The 18,643-nt window shown below is 40.9% G+C and overlaps 1 protein-coding gene across 1 annotated transcript in view; it reads left to right on the forward strand.

Moving 5' to 3' along the window:
• The first annotated feature begins 4,757 nt into the window (after positions 1-4,757).
• Positions 4,758-18,643, forward strand: part of LOC137326150 (exocyst complex component 3-like protein 2) — a 37,943-nt gene continuing 24,057 nt past the window's right edge. The window contains exons 1-4 of the mRNA XM_067991021.1: positions 4,758-4,792; positions 13,326-13,538; positions 15,928-16,558; positions 17,958-18,078. Of these exons, the coding sequence (XP_067847122.1) occupies positions 13,334-13,538; positions 15,928-16,558; positions 17,958-18,078 (957 nt within the window). The 5' untranslated portion in view covers positions 4,758-4,792; positions 13,326-13,333. The remainder of the gene's footprint in view (positions 4,793-13,325; positions 13,539-15,927; positions 16,559-17,957; positions 18,079-18,643) is intronic.

An 18,643-nucleotide genomic window follows, 5' to 3' on the forward strand; every position in this document is an offset into this window, starting at 1 on the left:
GGACCGAGCATCATCTTCTTACCTGTCGCTGTCAAAGTCACCACCACCCTCAACTTCTTCACCTCCGGATCGTTCCAGGGACATCGCCGGGTTCTCTCAGTTGTCCGCACACAAGTGTATAAGGCAGGTCACCGACGGCTTGTTTTGCAGGGCCTCGCACTACATCAACTTCCCCGTGGATGACCTCAGCCAGACAGAGAGGGCAGTGGGATTCCACGCTGTGGCTGGCTTCCCACGGGTGCAGGGTGTAATCGATTGCACCCATATAGCAATACGAGCACCTCCACACGAGCCAGGACTGTTCATCAACAGGAAGGGCTATCGCTCCATCAATGCTCAGCTCATCTGTGGCCACATGTGCGCCAGATACCCTGGCAGCTGCCACAATTCCTTCATCCTCTGGGAGTCCAACATCCCGCCCCTCTTCCACGCACCAAACACCCGCAAGGGCTGGCTCCTCGGGGACAAGGGATACTCCCTGCACACGTATCTCAGGACACCTCTGAGGAACCCCACCACCGAACATCAACGTCGATATAATGACAGCCACATCGCTACCGGGTGTACAATTGTGCATGATATAGGGCTGCTCAAGATGCGCTTCAGGTGCCTTGATCGTTCTGTGGGAGCACTTCAATACGCACCAGACAGAGTGGGACGCATTATAGTCGTCTGTTGTGCCCTGCACAACAGGGTACAATAGAGAGGGGTGCCGCTGGAGGAGGCCTCATCCACATCAGCCACCCGTATGGAGGAGGAGGAGGACGAGGAGGAGAAGGCAGAGGAGGAGGAGCAACCCATGAGCAGAACAGTGGCTCACCTGGCTGCTCGTGAGGCCAGGCAGTCACTGATATGTGAACGGTTCTCCTAACATCAGACAGTGTGAAGAGTCCAGTCCTCGCCATCTGGACAGAGGAGTGGCCACACCAGCCCACACCCCGGCCCCCTGCACAAAATAGTCGTGCAACAACACATACACCCACTGCATAGTGACCAAATGGGGGGAATCAAGTGTGGGTGTTCATGGTGAACCTCATGAAAGGGACTTATTACACAAGCCAGTCAAGAATGCCCAAGACGTGGCAGTAGTGGTGACAATAACAATATTTAATGTGCCATTAACAAAAATCAAATATAAATAACAATCATGACAAACCGTCAAACCCCCTTGTGCATCCCCTTTGTTCTCACAAAACCTTTGCCTTACGCTTACAAGTACTCCTACATGGTTCTTCCCCTGTGGCTGCAGCAGAGGTAGTGGCAAGTTGCTCTTGTTCATGCCCTGACCGATTAGATGCTTTGGGCCGATGCCCTCTGGGTTTCGGTGCCCGTGAGGGCCCCTCTGAAGACTGCTCCACTTGCACCTCTGCAGGGGCAGACTCGACCACCTGGAGAGGAGGCAACATTGTGGGTACTGGTTGAAAGGGGGGTCAACAGGTGAGACGTGGGAGTGCTTTGAGTGGTGTCCACACTTCTATGTTCCCTTTCGCCATCATCCCTCGCCCAGTCGCCCCCCCACTGCCATCCCGCCTCCCTGGTAATATCAGGGCCTTCATGTCTGAGCCTAGACAGTGAGTGTTGGCAGACTGTTTAGTCATGGGGGGGGGCACCACTGCTTAACCTTATCCTGTCCTTATCAAATGTAGACACTTGAGCAATATTTAGTAGCGGTCACGAGATAGTGATTGGGAGTGGAAACTCAGACTGATTTTCACCTCCCTAACTGGGATGCCAAGTTAGCTCTAGGACCCCCTGTGGCTACACTGGCTGAAATCAGCTAACCCAGCACAGACAGGAAATCCAATCTGGGACTGTCTGGTCTGTATGGCTCAGTTACACTCTGACTTTGCCGAATGAGCTATTTGGGGCTATGTTTTAATGTAGTACAAAATAAGTCACTTTTAATATCTCCCTGAGAAAAGCCATACTACATTACAGTAAACTGCTGTTACTATCACTTCTTGTTTATTGTTACATTTTTTTGCTGGCAATCTGGAAGTGGCAGTTACAAACTGACCAAGGTCTTTCCCTTCAATTGCTATTATTGTTTTGAGAAAAAAATCAAATCACAGTATGAAATTATTTTTCCAATGTGAACTTCAAAAAACTATTTTATTTGTTCCTCTGGAACTGTTACCCTACAGCGTTGAAGAAGTACCAGATTGCTCTGCACATAGAGCTTTCAGAAGGCTCTGCCAAATTGTAACAATGATTGTGGTCATTAGGACGTTTTAGGGAACAGGAAACAGGGCACTTAATCTCTATTAAGCACAAGATATCCTGGTAAATTTTCCATGAGTTTTTTTTCGGAAGTTCCCAAGACAAACCCTGCAAAATATGAGGTGGAATTTCCACCACAATGTTGCCAGGACAATATCCCATGTAAATGCAATGCAACTTGCAGCATTTGTGCTGAGGGACAACACCAGTATGTCATCCCCTGCATACTGTAACCATTTTATTGTACTCAAATTGAATGAATCAACATTTACCTGAGGAAGGAGGAAGCCTCCGAAAGCTTGTAGATTTCAAATAAAAATTGTTGGACTATAACTTGGTGTTGTAAAATTGTTTTCAAATTGAATGGCTGTGTGCAAAAGCAGAGTTTCGGTTTGCACTATGCAAATAGTAATAGCAGAGCATTGAGCAAGAAATAAGCATCTGCATGGCTCTACCCGTTGTTCCAGGGTCAAGAGCTCAACTTTAAAAAAAAAAGTTAAAGTCTTTGGCTGTTATTTTACATTAATTTGCAATTGATATTATTCACAATTGGTATTATTCACAAAATGTTTGCACTACTTTTGAGGGAAATCAGGAAAACTGAGATATGGGCCCTGATATTTACGGAGAGGTGGTGAGGGTGTGGGGAAGGCCGTAATTGGCGGAAAGATCCGGCAAGGCAATCGGGGCCGGGGGTCTGTCAGCAATCAGGACTGGGGGGTGGGGTTTTGCCGCGATCGAGGGGAGAGGTGTAGCCCGGTTCAAGGGAGGCCCTCGTCTTCCTTGTGAGGCCCGCAGAAGAACTCTTGCCCCTCCTGGCCCACAAAGAAAACCTGAAAAATACATTTTAAATTTACCTGCTGGCCCTTTTCTGGCCCAGGATCCAGCTCCCAGCAGGTTTTGCCTGATGAGGGAGCCGACACTGTTCATCCCTGCTAAGGCCTCTGGTTGATATTGCAGATCGGGTCCTGATGATACTGCCCTCCCGGCCCGGTTTCCGCCAGATGGGGGCAGTTAAAATCGGGGCCATGAAGCCTGACTCAACTAATGAGGGGATTTGCGAGGCATTGACAATTATTATGAGTGAGTCAATAGACACTGGAGAAATATTAGTAGATTGGAAACAGGCTAACATGGTGCCCATATTCAAACAGGGTGACAAAACAGTCTGGGTGGGAGGGGGTAAGAATTAAGTGGGGTGCCCCAGGGCTCAGTGTTGGGGACACTATTGTTTCTAATTTACATCAATGCCTTGGGTTCTGAAACGCAATGCAAACTGGTTAAATTTGCAGTTGATACCAAACTAGGAGAGGCAGTAGAATTGAAGGAGGCAGCCCAGAAATTATGGAATGAGCTAAACAAGATATGTGAATGGGCCAGACAATATCCTTTAGACTTTAATACAGACACGTGTAAAGCACTGCACATAGGAAGGAAAAATGGCAACATGCATCCTTCACAAATGGTGTTGGAATAGCTAAGGATGTAATTGAAAGGGCACTTAGAGGTCTTAATCGACTCAATGCTCAATATGTCCAACCAATGCAGATCAGCAATCAACAACGCCAATAGAATGTTGAACTACAAAGCCAAAACAGTAGAAACTGCGCTGTGCTCTGATCAGACCATACCTTGACTACTTTTGCCAGTTCTGGTTGCTGAGAAAGCAGGGAGACATTCAGGCACTGGAGGGAATGCAGGGAAAAGCCACAAGACTGATGCTTAGTATCAGGGGTCTGAGTTTGGAGGACAGATTGGAAAGGAGTCATCTGTGAGGTGATCTTATAGAGGTGCATAAAATAATAAATTGTATAGAAAACTGTATGGAATACTGCATTAAATTAAACCGTGGGAGTAAGACACTGCACTCGATTTTCTTTTTATTGACTTCAATCGAAAAGAAAATCGGGCGCCATATAAAACAGGCTGCCAATTGACATGAGCACGTTTTACGTTACTGGCGAAGATCAATTTCACTCTTATATTCTCAGACTATTCTTCAGCCAGCAGGGCGGACAGTTTTAGCCATAGACATCTCCATAGTCACCATTAATATCGCAATGATAGGTAACAGGAGGCATGCCATGTTGCAGAGCTGTTGCTGTACAACTGTAATATTTCATATTATGTAAATTAACATAGCCAGAAAGGCTATGAAATGGGGTAAAATTAATTTCAAATTGGTCAGTTTATTCATATAGACTTTTTTTTCCCAAATGCAATGTGTAGAAATGGGGCGACTCCTGCATGTTCTTCCTCAGAAGAACATATTAGCAAACACTTTATAAAACACTACAGTAAAGTTTTGGTTTCATATTTATATTAAGATGTTTTCAATTATGTCATATTCCAAGGGAATTATTATTCAGTCAGGGCATGTAGAAGTGCACTGGGGGAATCCCCAGGTAGATTCCAGAAATACAGTGACCTAATTGTAAATATGCTGATAATGACAGGACAAATTTAAGGTGGGTTATAGGAAAACCCCTGAAAAAGGTTGTTTAAAAACTCACATTTTTTCAGTTCTCTTTTCAGATAAGGAATTGAGAAGCAGAAGGCAGCACTGGTAAAGGTATGTGAAATAGTAAGTCTTACAGTAATATTTAGTAACAATACATAAATGTAGTAGAATAAATGGTATTAAATATACAATGTTCACATGGTGGTTTGGATACAGAGCTAGAGGGAGTAGTGTCCAAATTTGCAGACAATGCCAAAATAGGAGGCATAGTTAATAATTGTGAGGACCAAGGGAATCTGCAAGGGGATATTGATAAAATAGTGGAATGGGCAAAACAAGGGCAGATAGAATTCAATGTCAGTAAATGTGACATGGTGCATTTTGGTAAAAAAATAATTGTACTTTGAATGGGAGAAAGCTGGGTGATGTGGAAGAACAGAGGAATTTGAGGGTTCAGGTTCACATTAAAAGCAGCACCTTAAGTGGATAAAGTCATAAAAAAAGCTAATGGAATACTGGGTTTTATGACACGAAGTATAGAATATAAAAGTTGAGATGTAATGGTGAATCTATATAAAACCTTAGTAAGGCTACTGTTGGAGTACTGTGTGCAGCTTTGGGCTCTACACTATGGGAAGAATGTTGAGGCAATAGAGAGGGTATAGCGCAGATTCACTAGGATGCTGCCTGGTGTGAGAAAATATGAATACAAAGAAAGACATGCAAAATTGGAGCCCTTTTCATGTGAACAGAGGAGATTAAGGGGTGATTTGAAAGAGGAGTTTAAAATGATGAAGAGATGGGACAAAGTAGATAGAAACAGATTCTTTCCAGTGATTGAGGGGTCTAGAGTGAGGTGATACAGACATAAGATTAAATGTAAGAGATTTAGGACAGAGAGAAACATTTTTGCACAGAGGGTTGTGAGAATGTGGAACGCATTACCAGAGTTAGTGACGGAACCAGAGAGCATGCCAACATTTAAAAATAGGTTAGATTGGTTGGACTGAACAGCCTATTTCCATGTTGTAATTTCTATGTAATTCTATGTATTGGTATAATTAACTTGAAATTTATAGGGAACATCAGATCCTTGATTATCTGATCGTTTTTCTTGAGTAGTACAGTTGCTTGTCTTTCATGAGAGGCCTGATCTAATGTAGGAGCTTGCTTGTTTTTTTATATGTAATACAACATTTCACTTTACGTTTAAAGAAAGATAATTTACATTTGTTGTATATATTTAATACTTTCTAGGAGCAGATTCCTAAGTCACCTGTAGCTGTTACTGCATTTAATTGCTAGCTGTGAATGAAAGGATCTAATTAAAGGATCAAATTACATCATAAACTATAGATGTGAAGCACATGCTGTTTGCCACTATCATCTGAGTTTGACATTAGATCATTTCCTTGATTGATTTATTGGTATCTGCTATCATTTGTAATGTATGCTGTTTTGTGGCATTTAAAAAATTGTGTGCTGTCTGCAATGAGTCCAGTGACCGACAGTTGTTTCGTGCTTTTAATGTGTGATATCCTTCATGAAAAGGCATTGGTACTGAGTTATACTGACAAAATAATATTAATGAGATTCATCATATATCGGTTTAGTGGAATTTAGCATGCTTAATACAAATTAAATTGAGATAAAATAAGTAGCTACTACATTCAGCTTCTTTCCACCTTGTCTGTGGCTGTGAAGGTGACAGCAGCAATTAACTTTTATGCACCCGGATGCTGCATGGCAGCCTCTGGTGACACTAATCACATCATCAGTCAGCAGTTCATGGCTGCACTAGACATGTGATGGATGTTCAGGCATGCTTCTGAGTTCATTCGCTTCCACATGGAACCAGCAAAGCAGAGAGAGAGATCAACTTAGGAACATAGGAGCAGGAATAAGCCATTCAGCCCCTCGAACCTGTTGCACCATTCTATTAGATCGTGGCTGATCTGTACCCTCAACTCTGTTTACCTGCCTTTGTTCCATATCCCTTGATACTCTTACCCTACAAAAACCTATCTCAGCTTTGAAAATTTCAATTCACTGAGCAACCACAGACTTTTGAGGGAGCGAGTGCTTCCTGATTTCACTCCCAAATGGCCTAGTTCTATTTTTAAGATTACTCCATCTTGTTCTGGATTCCCCCACCAGAGGAAATAGTTTCTCTGTATCTACCCTATTGAATCCTTTTAAACACCTCGATTAGATCATCCCTCAACCTTCTAACTTTTTCTGAGTGGCTAGATTCTGACAAGTGCAGGATGCCATTGATGCAACCCATATGGCAAAAAAACCTGCTAACTGGTGCTTTGTGATTTACTCTGTGATATTCCCTGTATCCTCAGTAATTGTTGTTGTTATTTGCCTGTTCGCAGTTGGCGTATTTGCTCTGATTTGAATAAGTATGGTGCAATGACTGAATAGGTGATCAGGTGGTGGAATGGACCCTTTGGAGGTGCTATACTGCTCAATAGATGTTTCTTCCTGTAATCATACAGAAGACATTGATTTAGGAGGGTGCGCTCTGAGCTGTGAATCAGAAGCTGTGATTGAGCCATAGTGAGCGGCCTTTCAAGTCATCAGAATGTTTAAAGACAGCAGAAAACTGTAAGCAACCCATCCCCTTACCAACCCAAATCTGACGGCTCTCATCCAACCTCTCCACCTTCCACTGCCTCCCCATTGTGTATGCCCAGGAATTGCAGAGCAACCTCCTCATATCTACTCTGGGGCCTGGTGCCATTCATCCACCCATGGCGCTCCTTTGCCTTTGTTGTGCACATAGAATCATAGAAAATTTACGGCACAGAAGGAGGCCATTAGGCTCATCTGTGCCGGCTGAAAAAGAGCCATCCAGCCTAATCCCACTTTCCAGCTCTTGGTCCATAGCCTTGTACGTTACAGCATTTCAACTGCACATCCAAGCACCAAGCGAAGAGGGTTTCTGCCTCTACCACCCTTCCAGGCAGTGAGTTCCAGACCCCCACCACCCTCTGGGTGAAAAAAAATTCTTCTCAGCTCCCCTCTAATCCTTCTACCAATTACTTTAAATCTATGCCCTCTGGTTATTGACCCCGCTGCTAAGGGAAATAGGTCCTCCCTATCCACTCTACCTAGGCCCCTCATAATTTTATACACCTCAATTAAATCTCCCCTCAGCCTCCTCTGTTCTGAAGAAAACAACCCCAGCCTATCCAATCTTTCCTCGGAGCTAAAATTCTCCAGTCCTGGCAACATCCTCGTAAATCTCATCTGTACCCTCTCTCATGCAATCACATCTTTCCTGTAATGTGGTGATCAGAACTGTACGCAGTACTCAAGCTGCGGCCTAAATAGCGTTTTATACAGTTATAGCATAACCTCCCTGCTCTCTTATATGCCTCGGCTAATAAAGGGAAGTATCCCATATGCTTTCTTAACCACCTTATCTACCTGTCCTGCTACCTTCAGGATCTGTGGACATGCACTCCAAGGTCCCTCTGTTCCTCTACACCCCTCAGTATCCTCCCATTTATTGTGTATTCCCTTGCCTTGTTTGCCCTCCCCAAATGTATTCCTCATACTTCTCTGGATTGAATTCCATTTGCCATTTTTCTTCCCACCTGACCAGTCCATTGATATCTTCCTGCAGTCTACAGCTTTCCTCCTCACTATCAACCACACGACCAATTTTTGTATCATCTGCAAACTTCTTAATCATGCCCCCTACATTTAAGTCTAAATCATTAATATATACCACAAAAAGCAAGGGACATGCTTCACCTTTGCAAAGAATACAACATTTAGACATGCTACAGACCAATTCACAGTATCTTTTCACCCATATGTTGGCAGACATTTTCTTATGAACATGCTATTAGGTGAGGCACTTTTTACTGAAACACTGCAGGAAATGTGACATGAGTCCGTGGAATGGTAGGAGAGGAGATATGCAGGTGAAACGGATGGAGAGGATATTTTCTGCTCACTTATTGTCTTATTCAGCTCTTCTTTAATAGTACATGGTCCTGGATGGTGTGGAGGTGAGTTATGCTTCCAGTGTCTGCATGGGCACTGTGCCTTCACTTACCTTGGCCAACTGAGGTGAAATTGTTAAAATAACCGTTGGTGGGTGATTGAATTGGTAGATCACCAGAGCCACCTCCTTCCAAACTGCTTGCACATCCTTTTTCTGGGGCATCATTCCCTGGGAGTCAGAGCCTTTCTGTTCTTGCGCTTATTTCTGCCAACATGACCTCTACCGTAGCTTATGATAATCTTGGGGCCTTGACTGTTGCAGGCTCTCCCGATGGTGCTCCTTCTTCTGCCATTGCAAATTTTACCCTAAGGTCTAGTTCTCTCTCTCTCACTCTTTCTCTTTCTCTTTCTTTCTCTCTCCTTCTCTCTCTCTCTCCTTCTGTCTCTCCTCCCCTTCCCCCATCTCATCCACTTTCTGTGCTTCTGATCATTTCAGCTTTGGAGCCTTTTAACTGACACAGCTAGCCCTGTATTCCTTCTCTCCTAGGCATGGACAATTCCAGCTCCAAACCCGCCTGCATAATAAATGACCCCACCTCCCCACCGCCGAGGAATATGTGGTCAGGTGCTGCAGGATAACTTGTCAGACGAATGGCCTACCCTACCATTTCTCTGAAGGTTGCAACCCTTAAAGTCTAATTACTTCCTTAAAAATGCCCACTGTCCCTTTTTATATTAAATATATCTATTGGTTTTCATATACTGAGCACAGCACTGACTGTATGTGACTTATGCACCGACAGTGAAACAAAAGCAACCATAATAAAATGTCTTGGACAGTGCTGACACCATAAGTTAAAAAGTACTCTAGCATGACAATGTAGTAGTTTGTTGAGTCCATAGTACTAGGTAGTCTTTATTCAGTAGTTGAATAATTTAGTTCTGTTTAATTTCCTCATTTCTCTGATCACTGCATTTTTTCCTGTGAGGAAAAGCTCTAGAGGCACTGTCTAGATCTAATTGGGCTTGAAAACCTAGTCACCCTATGGCTACCCTCTCCTTGTTGGCCAATCCTAGGACATAGATTTGCTGCCCTTGATTCCCTATTTCTTTCATGCCAAGTGGATGATCTCTGCTTCCCCAAACAAAGGAAAAATAAAGGGCAAATCATCCAGGGTTGCTCTTGCATACCTCCTAGTGGTTGATTCAAGAGCAATATAGGTAGAGGCTTCGATTTGTAGACAGTCTTTATTGCTGCAAACCATTTTTTGTGCACTGTGTTAGTGCATATTGTATTTGGGAGTGCTGACACACCTTTTCCTCTCCAGACATAATAGGTGATTATATGTATTGATCTGGTATACGCTTCATGTTTCGCACACTCTCAAGTGTGCAGGTGAAAGGAAAGTTTAGTGAATCTGTGTAGTGGAATATTTCTTTCTTCACCCTTACTAATACTCTTGACAACGTATCACTGAAATAATTAAAAAGTTATTTTTTTACTCAAAAATATAGGAAATGATATAAACGCATTGCTTTTTAACCATATGCTAGCAAACGTGACCAATAAGACCTCAATGCATCAAAACTTTGAACTGTATTTGCACCATATATTCCCCTGAATCAATAATATACTTTCACTTTCCAGTGAATAAATAAGACATTTTACAGGTGTCTGAAGTATGGTTCTAGTCGCAGAAGAACTAGCTGCAAAGAAGAGTTTAGAATTTGATAATTTTATCCTGTATTCACTTTTGAAGCTTTAATTTTACAAAACAATGACTAATGAAATCAAGACTTTGCTGATTTTCAGACTCTCATGCCCAAAATGCGTAAAATTCCATTTCAGTCCCAGCCAACATGTAGCTATTTCAATGTTTTCATGTGCTTTCATTTATTTTTAAATATTGTTTGGAATAAACATTATTTTTTAATATTTTGTTTTTCTAATTTTCCTTCCTTTTCCACATGTCTTCACCCTCCCCTTTAGCCACATCCCTGTTGTTTTCCTTAGTCAAGCGTATGAAACAGTCCACCTGAAGATGTTACCACAGATGCCATTAGTGTTGCTCTTTTGTTGATATGATAGAAGGTGCACAAAGGGACATGTCTATCTTCAGGTTTTTTCTTCTTTCCCCAGATGATCTATTCAGCACTGAGTGCTGACTCATGTTGATTAAACTCAGGTTCCCAACTGGCAGTGTAACATAGCACTGCAGCTATCAATTCACCCAAGGCCCTCCTTTCAAAATCAAGTCATGTCAAATTTGTTTAGTATAATTTTTTCTTTGTACAATTACAATAAATGCAAAGGTTTGAATTTGAGATTCCCATATTGAGTTCCTAAGCAAGCTAGACTCTGGGGAAATGTCAAGCAGAAATGTGGAGTTCCCCACAGGGACATGTTTTCATGTACTCCCTAGCAACAGGGTTGAAAGTGGCAATTGGCAGAGGCATAGGAAAATTTTCATGCTTACTCTGCAAGATAGGGAATGGGGATTTACTTAATAGGAACTTAAAGGGAAGGTGAAAAATAATGTTAAAATTGGCAGAAAAATAAATTGTTATTTAGAAATCACATTCAGATATGGTAGAGAATTAACACTGTGGAAGATCGCCTTTCCTCCTCCCCCTCCAACCCTTACCAGTGGAATACTCCACTCCCTCAAGCTACTAGAATGTACAAACTAGCCAAGAATTTATGATTCTTATGGTAACTGTGACAGTCTTGTTCAATAGACATACAGCTCTGTAACTCAATTCAGTGGCTGGCTGGTTGGAAAATAAGTATTCTACCACTGAAAAGTGTCAGGCTGCCCCTATATTGTCATTTCAAAGTAAAGAATTGAATAACCTTTCACAAAATGTGTCAACTTGCTGAAAGAATTCACATCTATTGTTGGTGCATATTGAGATAATTCAAAATATTTTACAGCAGAGAAATATATAGATTGTTAGGCACTCAATGTGAAAGGATGAGCGAAGCTCTGAATAAGCTAAATCCCATTTCTGGAACATACTGTGCTGACAATGAGCTGACATTGCAGATTGTTTTAACAGCCTTCATCAGCCTTTTCCAATCCAAATATTTGAAGAATGTGTTTTGCAAGCAGCAAAATCAACAGCAATGCTACAGGAGCTTATGGCAAATACTGCTTAGAAATGAATAAAAATTAAAATCAGCACAGTACTTCAGTTTTTTTTATCAATCTAACAACATTTTTCATACAGCCTCAATATTGTCTAACTGCATATATAAAGGGATATGATGACATGATATTTTTAATGGTGATTTTTTAAATCAAAAAGAACATATTAAATTGTAATATGTTATTGCATAAGGCAGTGTTTTGGCACTGATGGTGTTTCACAGACCCAAGAATAAGATTATATTCTCCTATAATATGTTCAAGGTTCCATATGCATATTATATATGAATACTTTTTTTATATGACAGATCTAATTTCATTTGTTCTTAGAATCTGGTGCTTAGGAAGCATAGTGACACAGTGTGCTGTTAAATCGAGTGATATATTGCCAGTTCAAGCCTGTGATTACCCAGTAGATAAGCTCCCAATTACAGTTATGCTATGACTAGAGGTAAGCTGTTTCCCTGTAGGGAAGAAGAAGAAAAAAACTGAAGTCACTGGGTCTCTTTCATACACATTCTAATGACTAGTTATTGAGAATAATTGGTGGAGACTTTTTTGGTTTGTTTGTAAGATATTATTGGTTTCTTCCATAAAAATATAAGTAACCCCTCAGTTTTTTTTAACTGTCTTTATGTTCTTTTTAGAACCATATAGAAGTTTCCAGTACAGAAGGAGGCCATTCAACCAATCTTTTCTGTGTGGCTCTTTACTAGAACAACCAAAAATGAATCCCATTGTCCTAAACTCTCTCCATAGCCCTGTATCTTCCTCTGCTTCAAATATTTATCAACTTTTCCCTTAAAGGACCCAATGGCCCACTCTGTGTAAATACATTTTTCATAACTTCTCTCCTCATTGCCTCAGTGACAATTTTAAATTGATGATCTCTTGTCACTGACTCCCGAACCGGATGAAATCATTTCCATATTCAACCTATCTAAACCTGAGATAATTTTAAAAACCTCTATTAAATCTCATTTTAGCCTTTACTGGTCCAGTGGAAATAGTCCCGGTTTCTCAAGTCTCCCCTTGTAACTATAGTTTCTCTTAGCTCATTTTAATTGCGATTTATTGCATTTGTTTTTAAATTGTATTTTTATAATTGGATGTGATTGTGAAATGTGCAGCCACTTTTTTTTACAATGGAAATCAATGATTTTTAAAAAATCACATGTATTATGCAAAATATAGTATGATCTTAATATGAATTACAGATGTCTATGGGATTCTTCATTGATTTGAGGTCTGACTGTGTGCTTACAGCTTTGCTGCTTGACTACTTACTGGATCCAAATTGATTGGATCATAGATATAATTGTAATTTAACCCAGCCATTCTTTAACCTGTATAAAATACTTTGAATTTGAGGATGAAATTGAGATATAAATCATGTAATGAAATAAGGAATAATGTATATGGTTGGTGTATTTGGACTGAGAAAGAGTCTGCTTTTCAATGATCAGATGAACATAAAGAAGATTTACATATCATAGAATAATGGTAGTTATAATTAACTCTTCATAATACAGAAAGAAAAATGTTCGGTTTCTGGAAAGTGAAACTCGGAAGCAAAGCAAATTGTTCTGAAGAAGAGACTTTAATCCCTTGGAAAGTGGACAATGAAATTAAATCAACAAAAAAATTAAGGCCAAAGAAAGTAAGGAAATTTCCTAGACATTCACCAGAAATAGAAGTCAAGCAACTTTTTTCTGATGACAAGCCAACCACTGATGTGCAAAGAGGTACAAGTATTTTGTAGTGTTCTATTCTGAAATTTTTAAAGGACAGTTTTGTAATTTTTATAGTTTGAGCTATGTTTCCATGAAAATATTCTTTTGTTTCATTTTTGCTTCAGATCATTACTACCAAACAGTTTTATTAGCTGTGCATCTTTGGAATTCTCTACCCCAGGGGGCTGTGGATGCTATGTCATTGAATATGTTCAAGGCTGAGATAGATAGAATTTTGGACTCTAGGGGAATCAAGGGATATGGGGTTTGGGCGGGAAAGTGGAGTTGAGGTTGAAGTTCAGCCGTGATCTTATTGAATGACGGAGCAGGCTCGAGGGGCCGTATGGCCTACTCCTGCTCCTATTTCTTATGTGCTTATGAAGTCCTGCTAGATAGAAATGCCATGCATGTTAAAAACAAACTGTACAGAAGCACTCACTAATATCCTGCCCCAATGTACACCCAATCCAAAGAAGATCTGTCCTTCTCCAAGTACATCTCCTCTGATAAAATTTATACCGAGGTACAGGTTCATCAACACTGACAACTGTCTTTGGGCATTTGACCAAGTGACCATTCTTCATATGGTAAACCAAGGCGGTGAACAGTGGTTCATTATTTGATAATAGAAGCCATTATAACTCTCATCATCTGACATTCACTCAAATGCACTGTCTAGGAGGTCACTTAAAAAGCTAACAGGAACAGGAATGCTGACTAATTTTTCACTCCCTATCCAGGAGCCCCTGAGCTCAATCATAGTACAACTCTGCTGCAACTGGCTGAGATCAAGTAACTCAGTACAGGGCAAATGTTAAATGTTTCACCTTCCTGGTCTGTATGACTCAATTCTGCACTACACTGTGCATCTATTCATGGATTCATTGGAGGGGCTTAATTTTTTATTTTCCAATTATCTCTCCATCTTTGCTGAAGGTGCAAACACTTGCTGAGTATGGTTCCATTGGCACTGATAGCCCTTCGATACCTTAAGTGGCATTCTTCAGTTTGAGCTTCAGCAATAATTGCTGGCAGGCTGTTTGACCATGAAAGGCATTCCTACCAAGACCAATCCTGCCACATTTTGTGCTGTGTATGACTAGAAACTGGGTTGGGGTTGCCCATACATATTTTTTGCAGGTCTCTTACAACCAGCGGAGAAATTAGACCTTCAGGTTGTGCTAGCTTTAAACCATGGCTTTATAGGTCATAGGACTTGGAAATCTGTACTATCCATTCACAAAGTACAATCTTAACACATAGGGGTCGAAAACCTGTGGGCTTTTGGTCTTGATGTAAATGCTGGAATCCACCTGCTGGTGACCTCTGGTGCTGACCCCTCCAGTCACCTCATTTAAATAATAGCAGCGGTCATCCCTGCTGTTAGGGCACATCTTGGGCAACAGCCTGCACTAGAAAGCTGGGAATCCCAGCAGAGTGCGTTGGGCCTGGAGGAGGTGCCAAGGCTCCCTCCCTGAAGTATGCCAGAATTGCCCCCTTGACCACCTTGGCCAAAAAGTTAAAAAAATTACCGTCAATTTTCAGATGTCCACACCTGGATACGGCAGGTGGGCCCCACTTCCATGATTAGGAGGCTGGTCTCAATTAGCATACCAGTCTTCAATGTTCCGTCTGACCCATGAGCCATGCACCTTAACATCACTGGCCTTGTCCAGGGCAGGTGGAGGGTCAACCCCTTACATGGCCCTGTGTAAATTTTCAGGAAGGAACCTAGTTGGCATAAAATTCGATAGGGTTCCCAGTTGGTGTGATTCTGGTTGTGAGTGCCGCGATTGCTCGCCTTTGTTTTTACAGGGCCATTGTGTTTCGCTGAGCCATCCAGACCTGAGCGATCTCTGGTTCAATTCCTGGCCTGTTCTGAGTTAGCTGATCTCAACCTGGGTGACATTAAGACAGTTGGCTTCAGCATTCCTAAATTAGGGAGGGGAATTCAGGAATTTTGCTCCTGGTTGCCATCCAGTGATTCTTGATGAAGTGTGTGTGTGTAAATGTTAAGTCGTGACAGGACTTTACTTGGCTGTGATGACCCGACAGTCAAATAGCATGTCAACACTCATTGCCTAGGTCCACATTTGAATAATGGCCACTTGGGTGAGATAAATTAGAGCGACTGGTATCTTTGGGACCATACCACAGCGGGAGTAAATATCTTCAGGAGAAGTGGAGGAAAGAAAATTGCCAACATGGTTTTTTTCCCGAATTTCATCATTCCATCGCTAATTTTACCATCTTTTACTCACATCTGCTTTTCAAATAAAATTAGTGAAGTCAGGAATTTCAGTCCCCTAAATACTTAGAATTAGATTGCAGAGTAAAATTGTACTTGTTACATTTTGAAAAAAAAATCTGTATAGTTTGATTATACTTTTTTTTTCTTAAGTTGCAGAAATTCAAAAGTTAATACAGGATGGAAAATGTGCGGAAGCTCATCACTGGATTGTTAAACTCGAAGACAAATACGAATCACTGAATATGTCCGAAGTAAATAATGCAGAAACCACCCTAAACCAGCAAATGATGATGGATGTAGACAACCTTTCTAAAGAATTGAAAAGCAAGATGTGGTCAATTATGAAGATGCCAATACGTAACTACAAGGATAATGCTGCATTTCTTTCATCGGTGTATGCCATAGCCAAGCTGGAAGATGAAAGAGATGTGATTCGGTGCAAGGAAAAACAGGAAGCAGGGAACATGCAATCTGGAAGGCCAAGTGCATGGGTACAACAGTTTACCGAACTGGTACAACAATCTGTGCAAAAGCAAATTCCATTATTTTTGGAAATCAATCCAGGAAGCTGTTTAAAGGAACATTTAAGAAACCTGCAGCAGACTGTATTAACTGATTTATTGGAATGTCTGTCTTTCTTAAACCAAAATGAGATTTTAAAAATATTTGCAAAAATATATCATGCTTGTATTTTTCATTATCTTGATCAAATTTTCCAAGAAAACCTGGAAGTCGAAGATTTCTTCATTGTTTTCTTCTGGATCACTCATATATATAAAAGGTAAGCCTGGCCGTTTGAGTTTTGTGAGTCTTGCTCAGCTTAAAATTTCATGTGACTTTAAAGAGCATAGAAAAATAAAGTAAATAACCAAACATGGATATAACATTTCTTTTCTGTAAGCTTTCTATACTAGTGATCTGTTTGTACCATACGGCAGTGTTAGCAGAACACTTTGTTTGGCATGAACATGTCGAATCTGCAGCAAAGCACAAAAGTCCACTTTCACTGTTGGTGCATGACTGAGCACATCTAACTTAAACATGCTGGTAGACATTGCCTGTCACAATACCATGTTGTCCTTTTGGGTGGAGATAATCAAGACATGTAAGAGGTAATTGTATGATATTGTGCTCCCAGCAGGAAACTGCACTTGTAATGAGTGTGTGGCCAAAGAATCAGGGCTACAGTGTTATATCCCATGCTCCCTACTAGTGCAGCTTCCTGCTGGATCACAGAATCACCCCTCTAATTCACTCAGAATTACTTGTGCACTTGTTTGTGCATCAGGTGCTTTACACCATGGTGCAGCTGAAGCTAAGTATGATGAGAGCAAGTGTTTCAGCCATTTGACCCTGATGGTTACTCGGAGCACAGAAATACTTGGAGAAATTGAACTAGAACCACTGAGTTTCCCTTACTCTTATGCAGCCCTGGTTGAGAAAGTGATTTGTTATTTTCTGCTGAGGATATGCTAATGTGCACAGAGAGGTAACTATGCATGTCTGTGCTAGGTCCTAGTTTGGACAACACAAGTGGGTTTAAGTCTCTTACCTTTACTACATTACAACTTGTGAGGTTGCAATTTGAAACTTTGGACTGGATTCTTGGGGGATTATTAAATGCTTCACTTCGTATCCTAGCACTCCCATTCCAAAAAAGGATTTATCCTTAATCTCATCAGGTTTGCAGACCTGATGAGATGTAAGGTAGTTAATGAATTTTGTGCTGGCTATGCATCCTGACTCCTGTTGAAGTAAAAAGCTGATGCCGACTGAGCCTTCCTTTTACTTTCTTCCTTCCCTCTAACTGAACACAGTTCTAGGATGACCATTCTAGGGAATCAAAGGAACCGTTCCCAGATATAAGGCACTTGATTGACATTTGGCGTTTTGTTGCAGCTTTCGCATACATTTACACACAAGCATACTATACCATAAAAACACATTGTTGTATTATTGAACTTTCCAGCTGATTATAGAGCAGTGCTAGTTGAATCCTAGGAACAGTCTGCCTGCTCACTTTCCCAGCCAAGAAATGATGTACGGCTCAGGGAACTTGAGAACGGTGAAAAAGTAACAAAATAATAATAAAAAATGTTGTGAAACTATTTCCTCCAGGACATGGAGCAAGGAAAAGTCCTGATCGTGCATTATGCTTTCTGCTTATTTTTGTTGTTTAGCAAGGAATTCATGGGCCACCCTGGCATTCGAGATATAACTCTGAAAGCATCGGTGTTAGATCCTTGTTTAGAAGCCAGCTGGGTGTGCAGTGCTTCAGAGAAGTTAATCAACATTGTGCAGGTAAAACCAAAAGAAAGAAAAGTAGTCGGAGTCATTACTATGCGATGATAAATACCTTTATTCTCACTGTGGAATGTATTGTCATTCTGTTCTCTTTTTAGGAATAATTGCCAGGTTTATGTCCATATTTTTGATGAGTCTATCCCACTTATAAGTAAAAGCGTTACCAGCCAAGTATGATTTCATCATTCGTGGTTTAAAAATATTACACTGCTCCCATTTGTGTTTTCTCCATGTAACTTGATCACTGCTAACATTACATATACATTTATGGACGGCATGGACACAATGGGCCGAAAAGTCTCCTTCTGTGCCGTAACTGTCTATGATTCTATAATTTACCGTATTAATATTATGAGTTGTGGTTTACAGCATATGAAATTACTTTAGTTATTTATTCATATGTTTTAAAAATAAGTGATTAATTTCTCCTGAAGTTCTAATTTAGTTCCCCCAAATGGTAATATTATGCTCTTGTATCAACAATTAAGTAACCCTTTACATTTAAATGTCTCAAACTTGTTGAACCTTATGCACTTACTGTCCAATTGCTGCCTCAGCAAAT

The sequence above is a fragment of the Heptranchias perlo genome, chromosome 10 (assembly GCF_035084215.1).
Source record: "Heptranchias perlo isolate sHepPer1 chromosome 10, sHepPer1.hap1, whole genome shotgun sequence".
NCBI lineage: Eukaryota > Metazoa > Chordata > Chondrichthyes > Hexanchiformes > Hexanchidae > Heptranchias > Heptranchias perlo.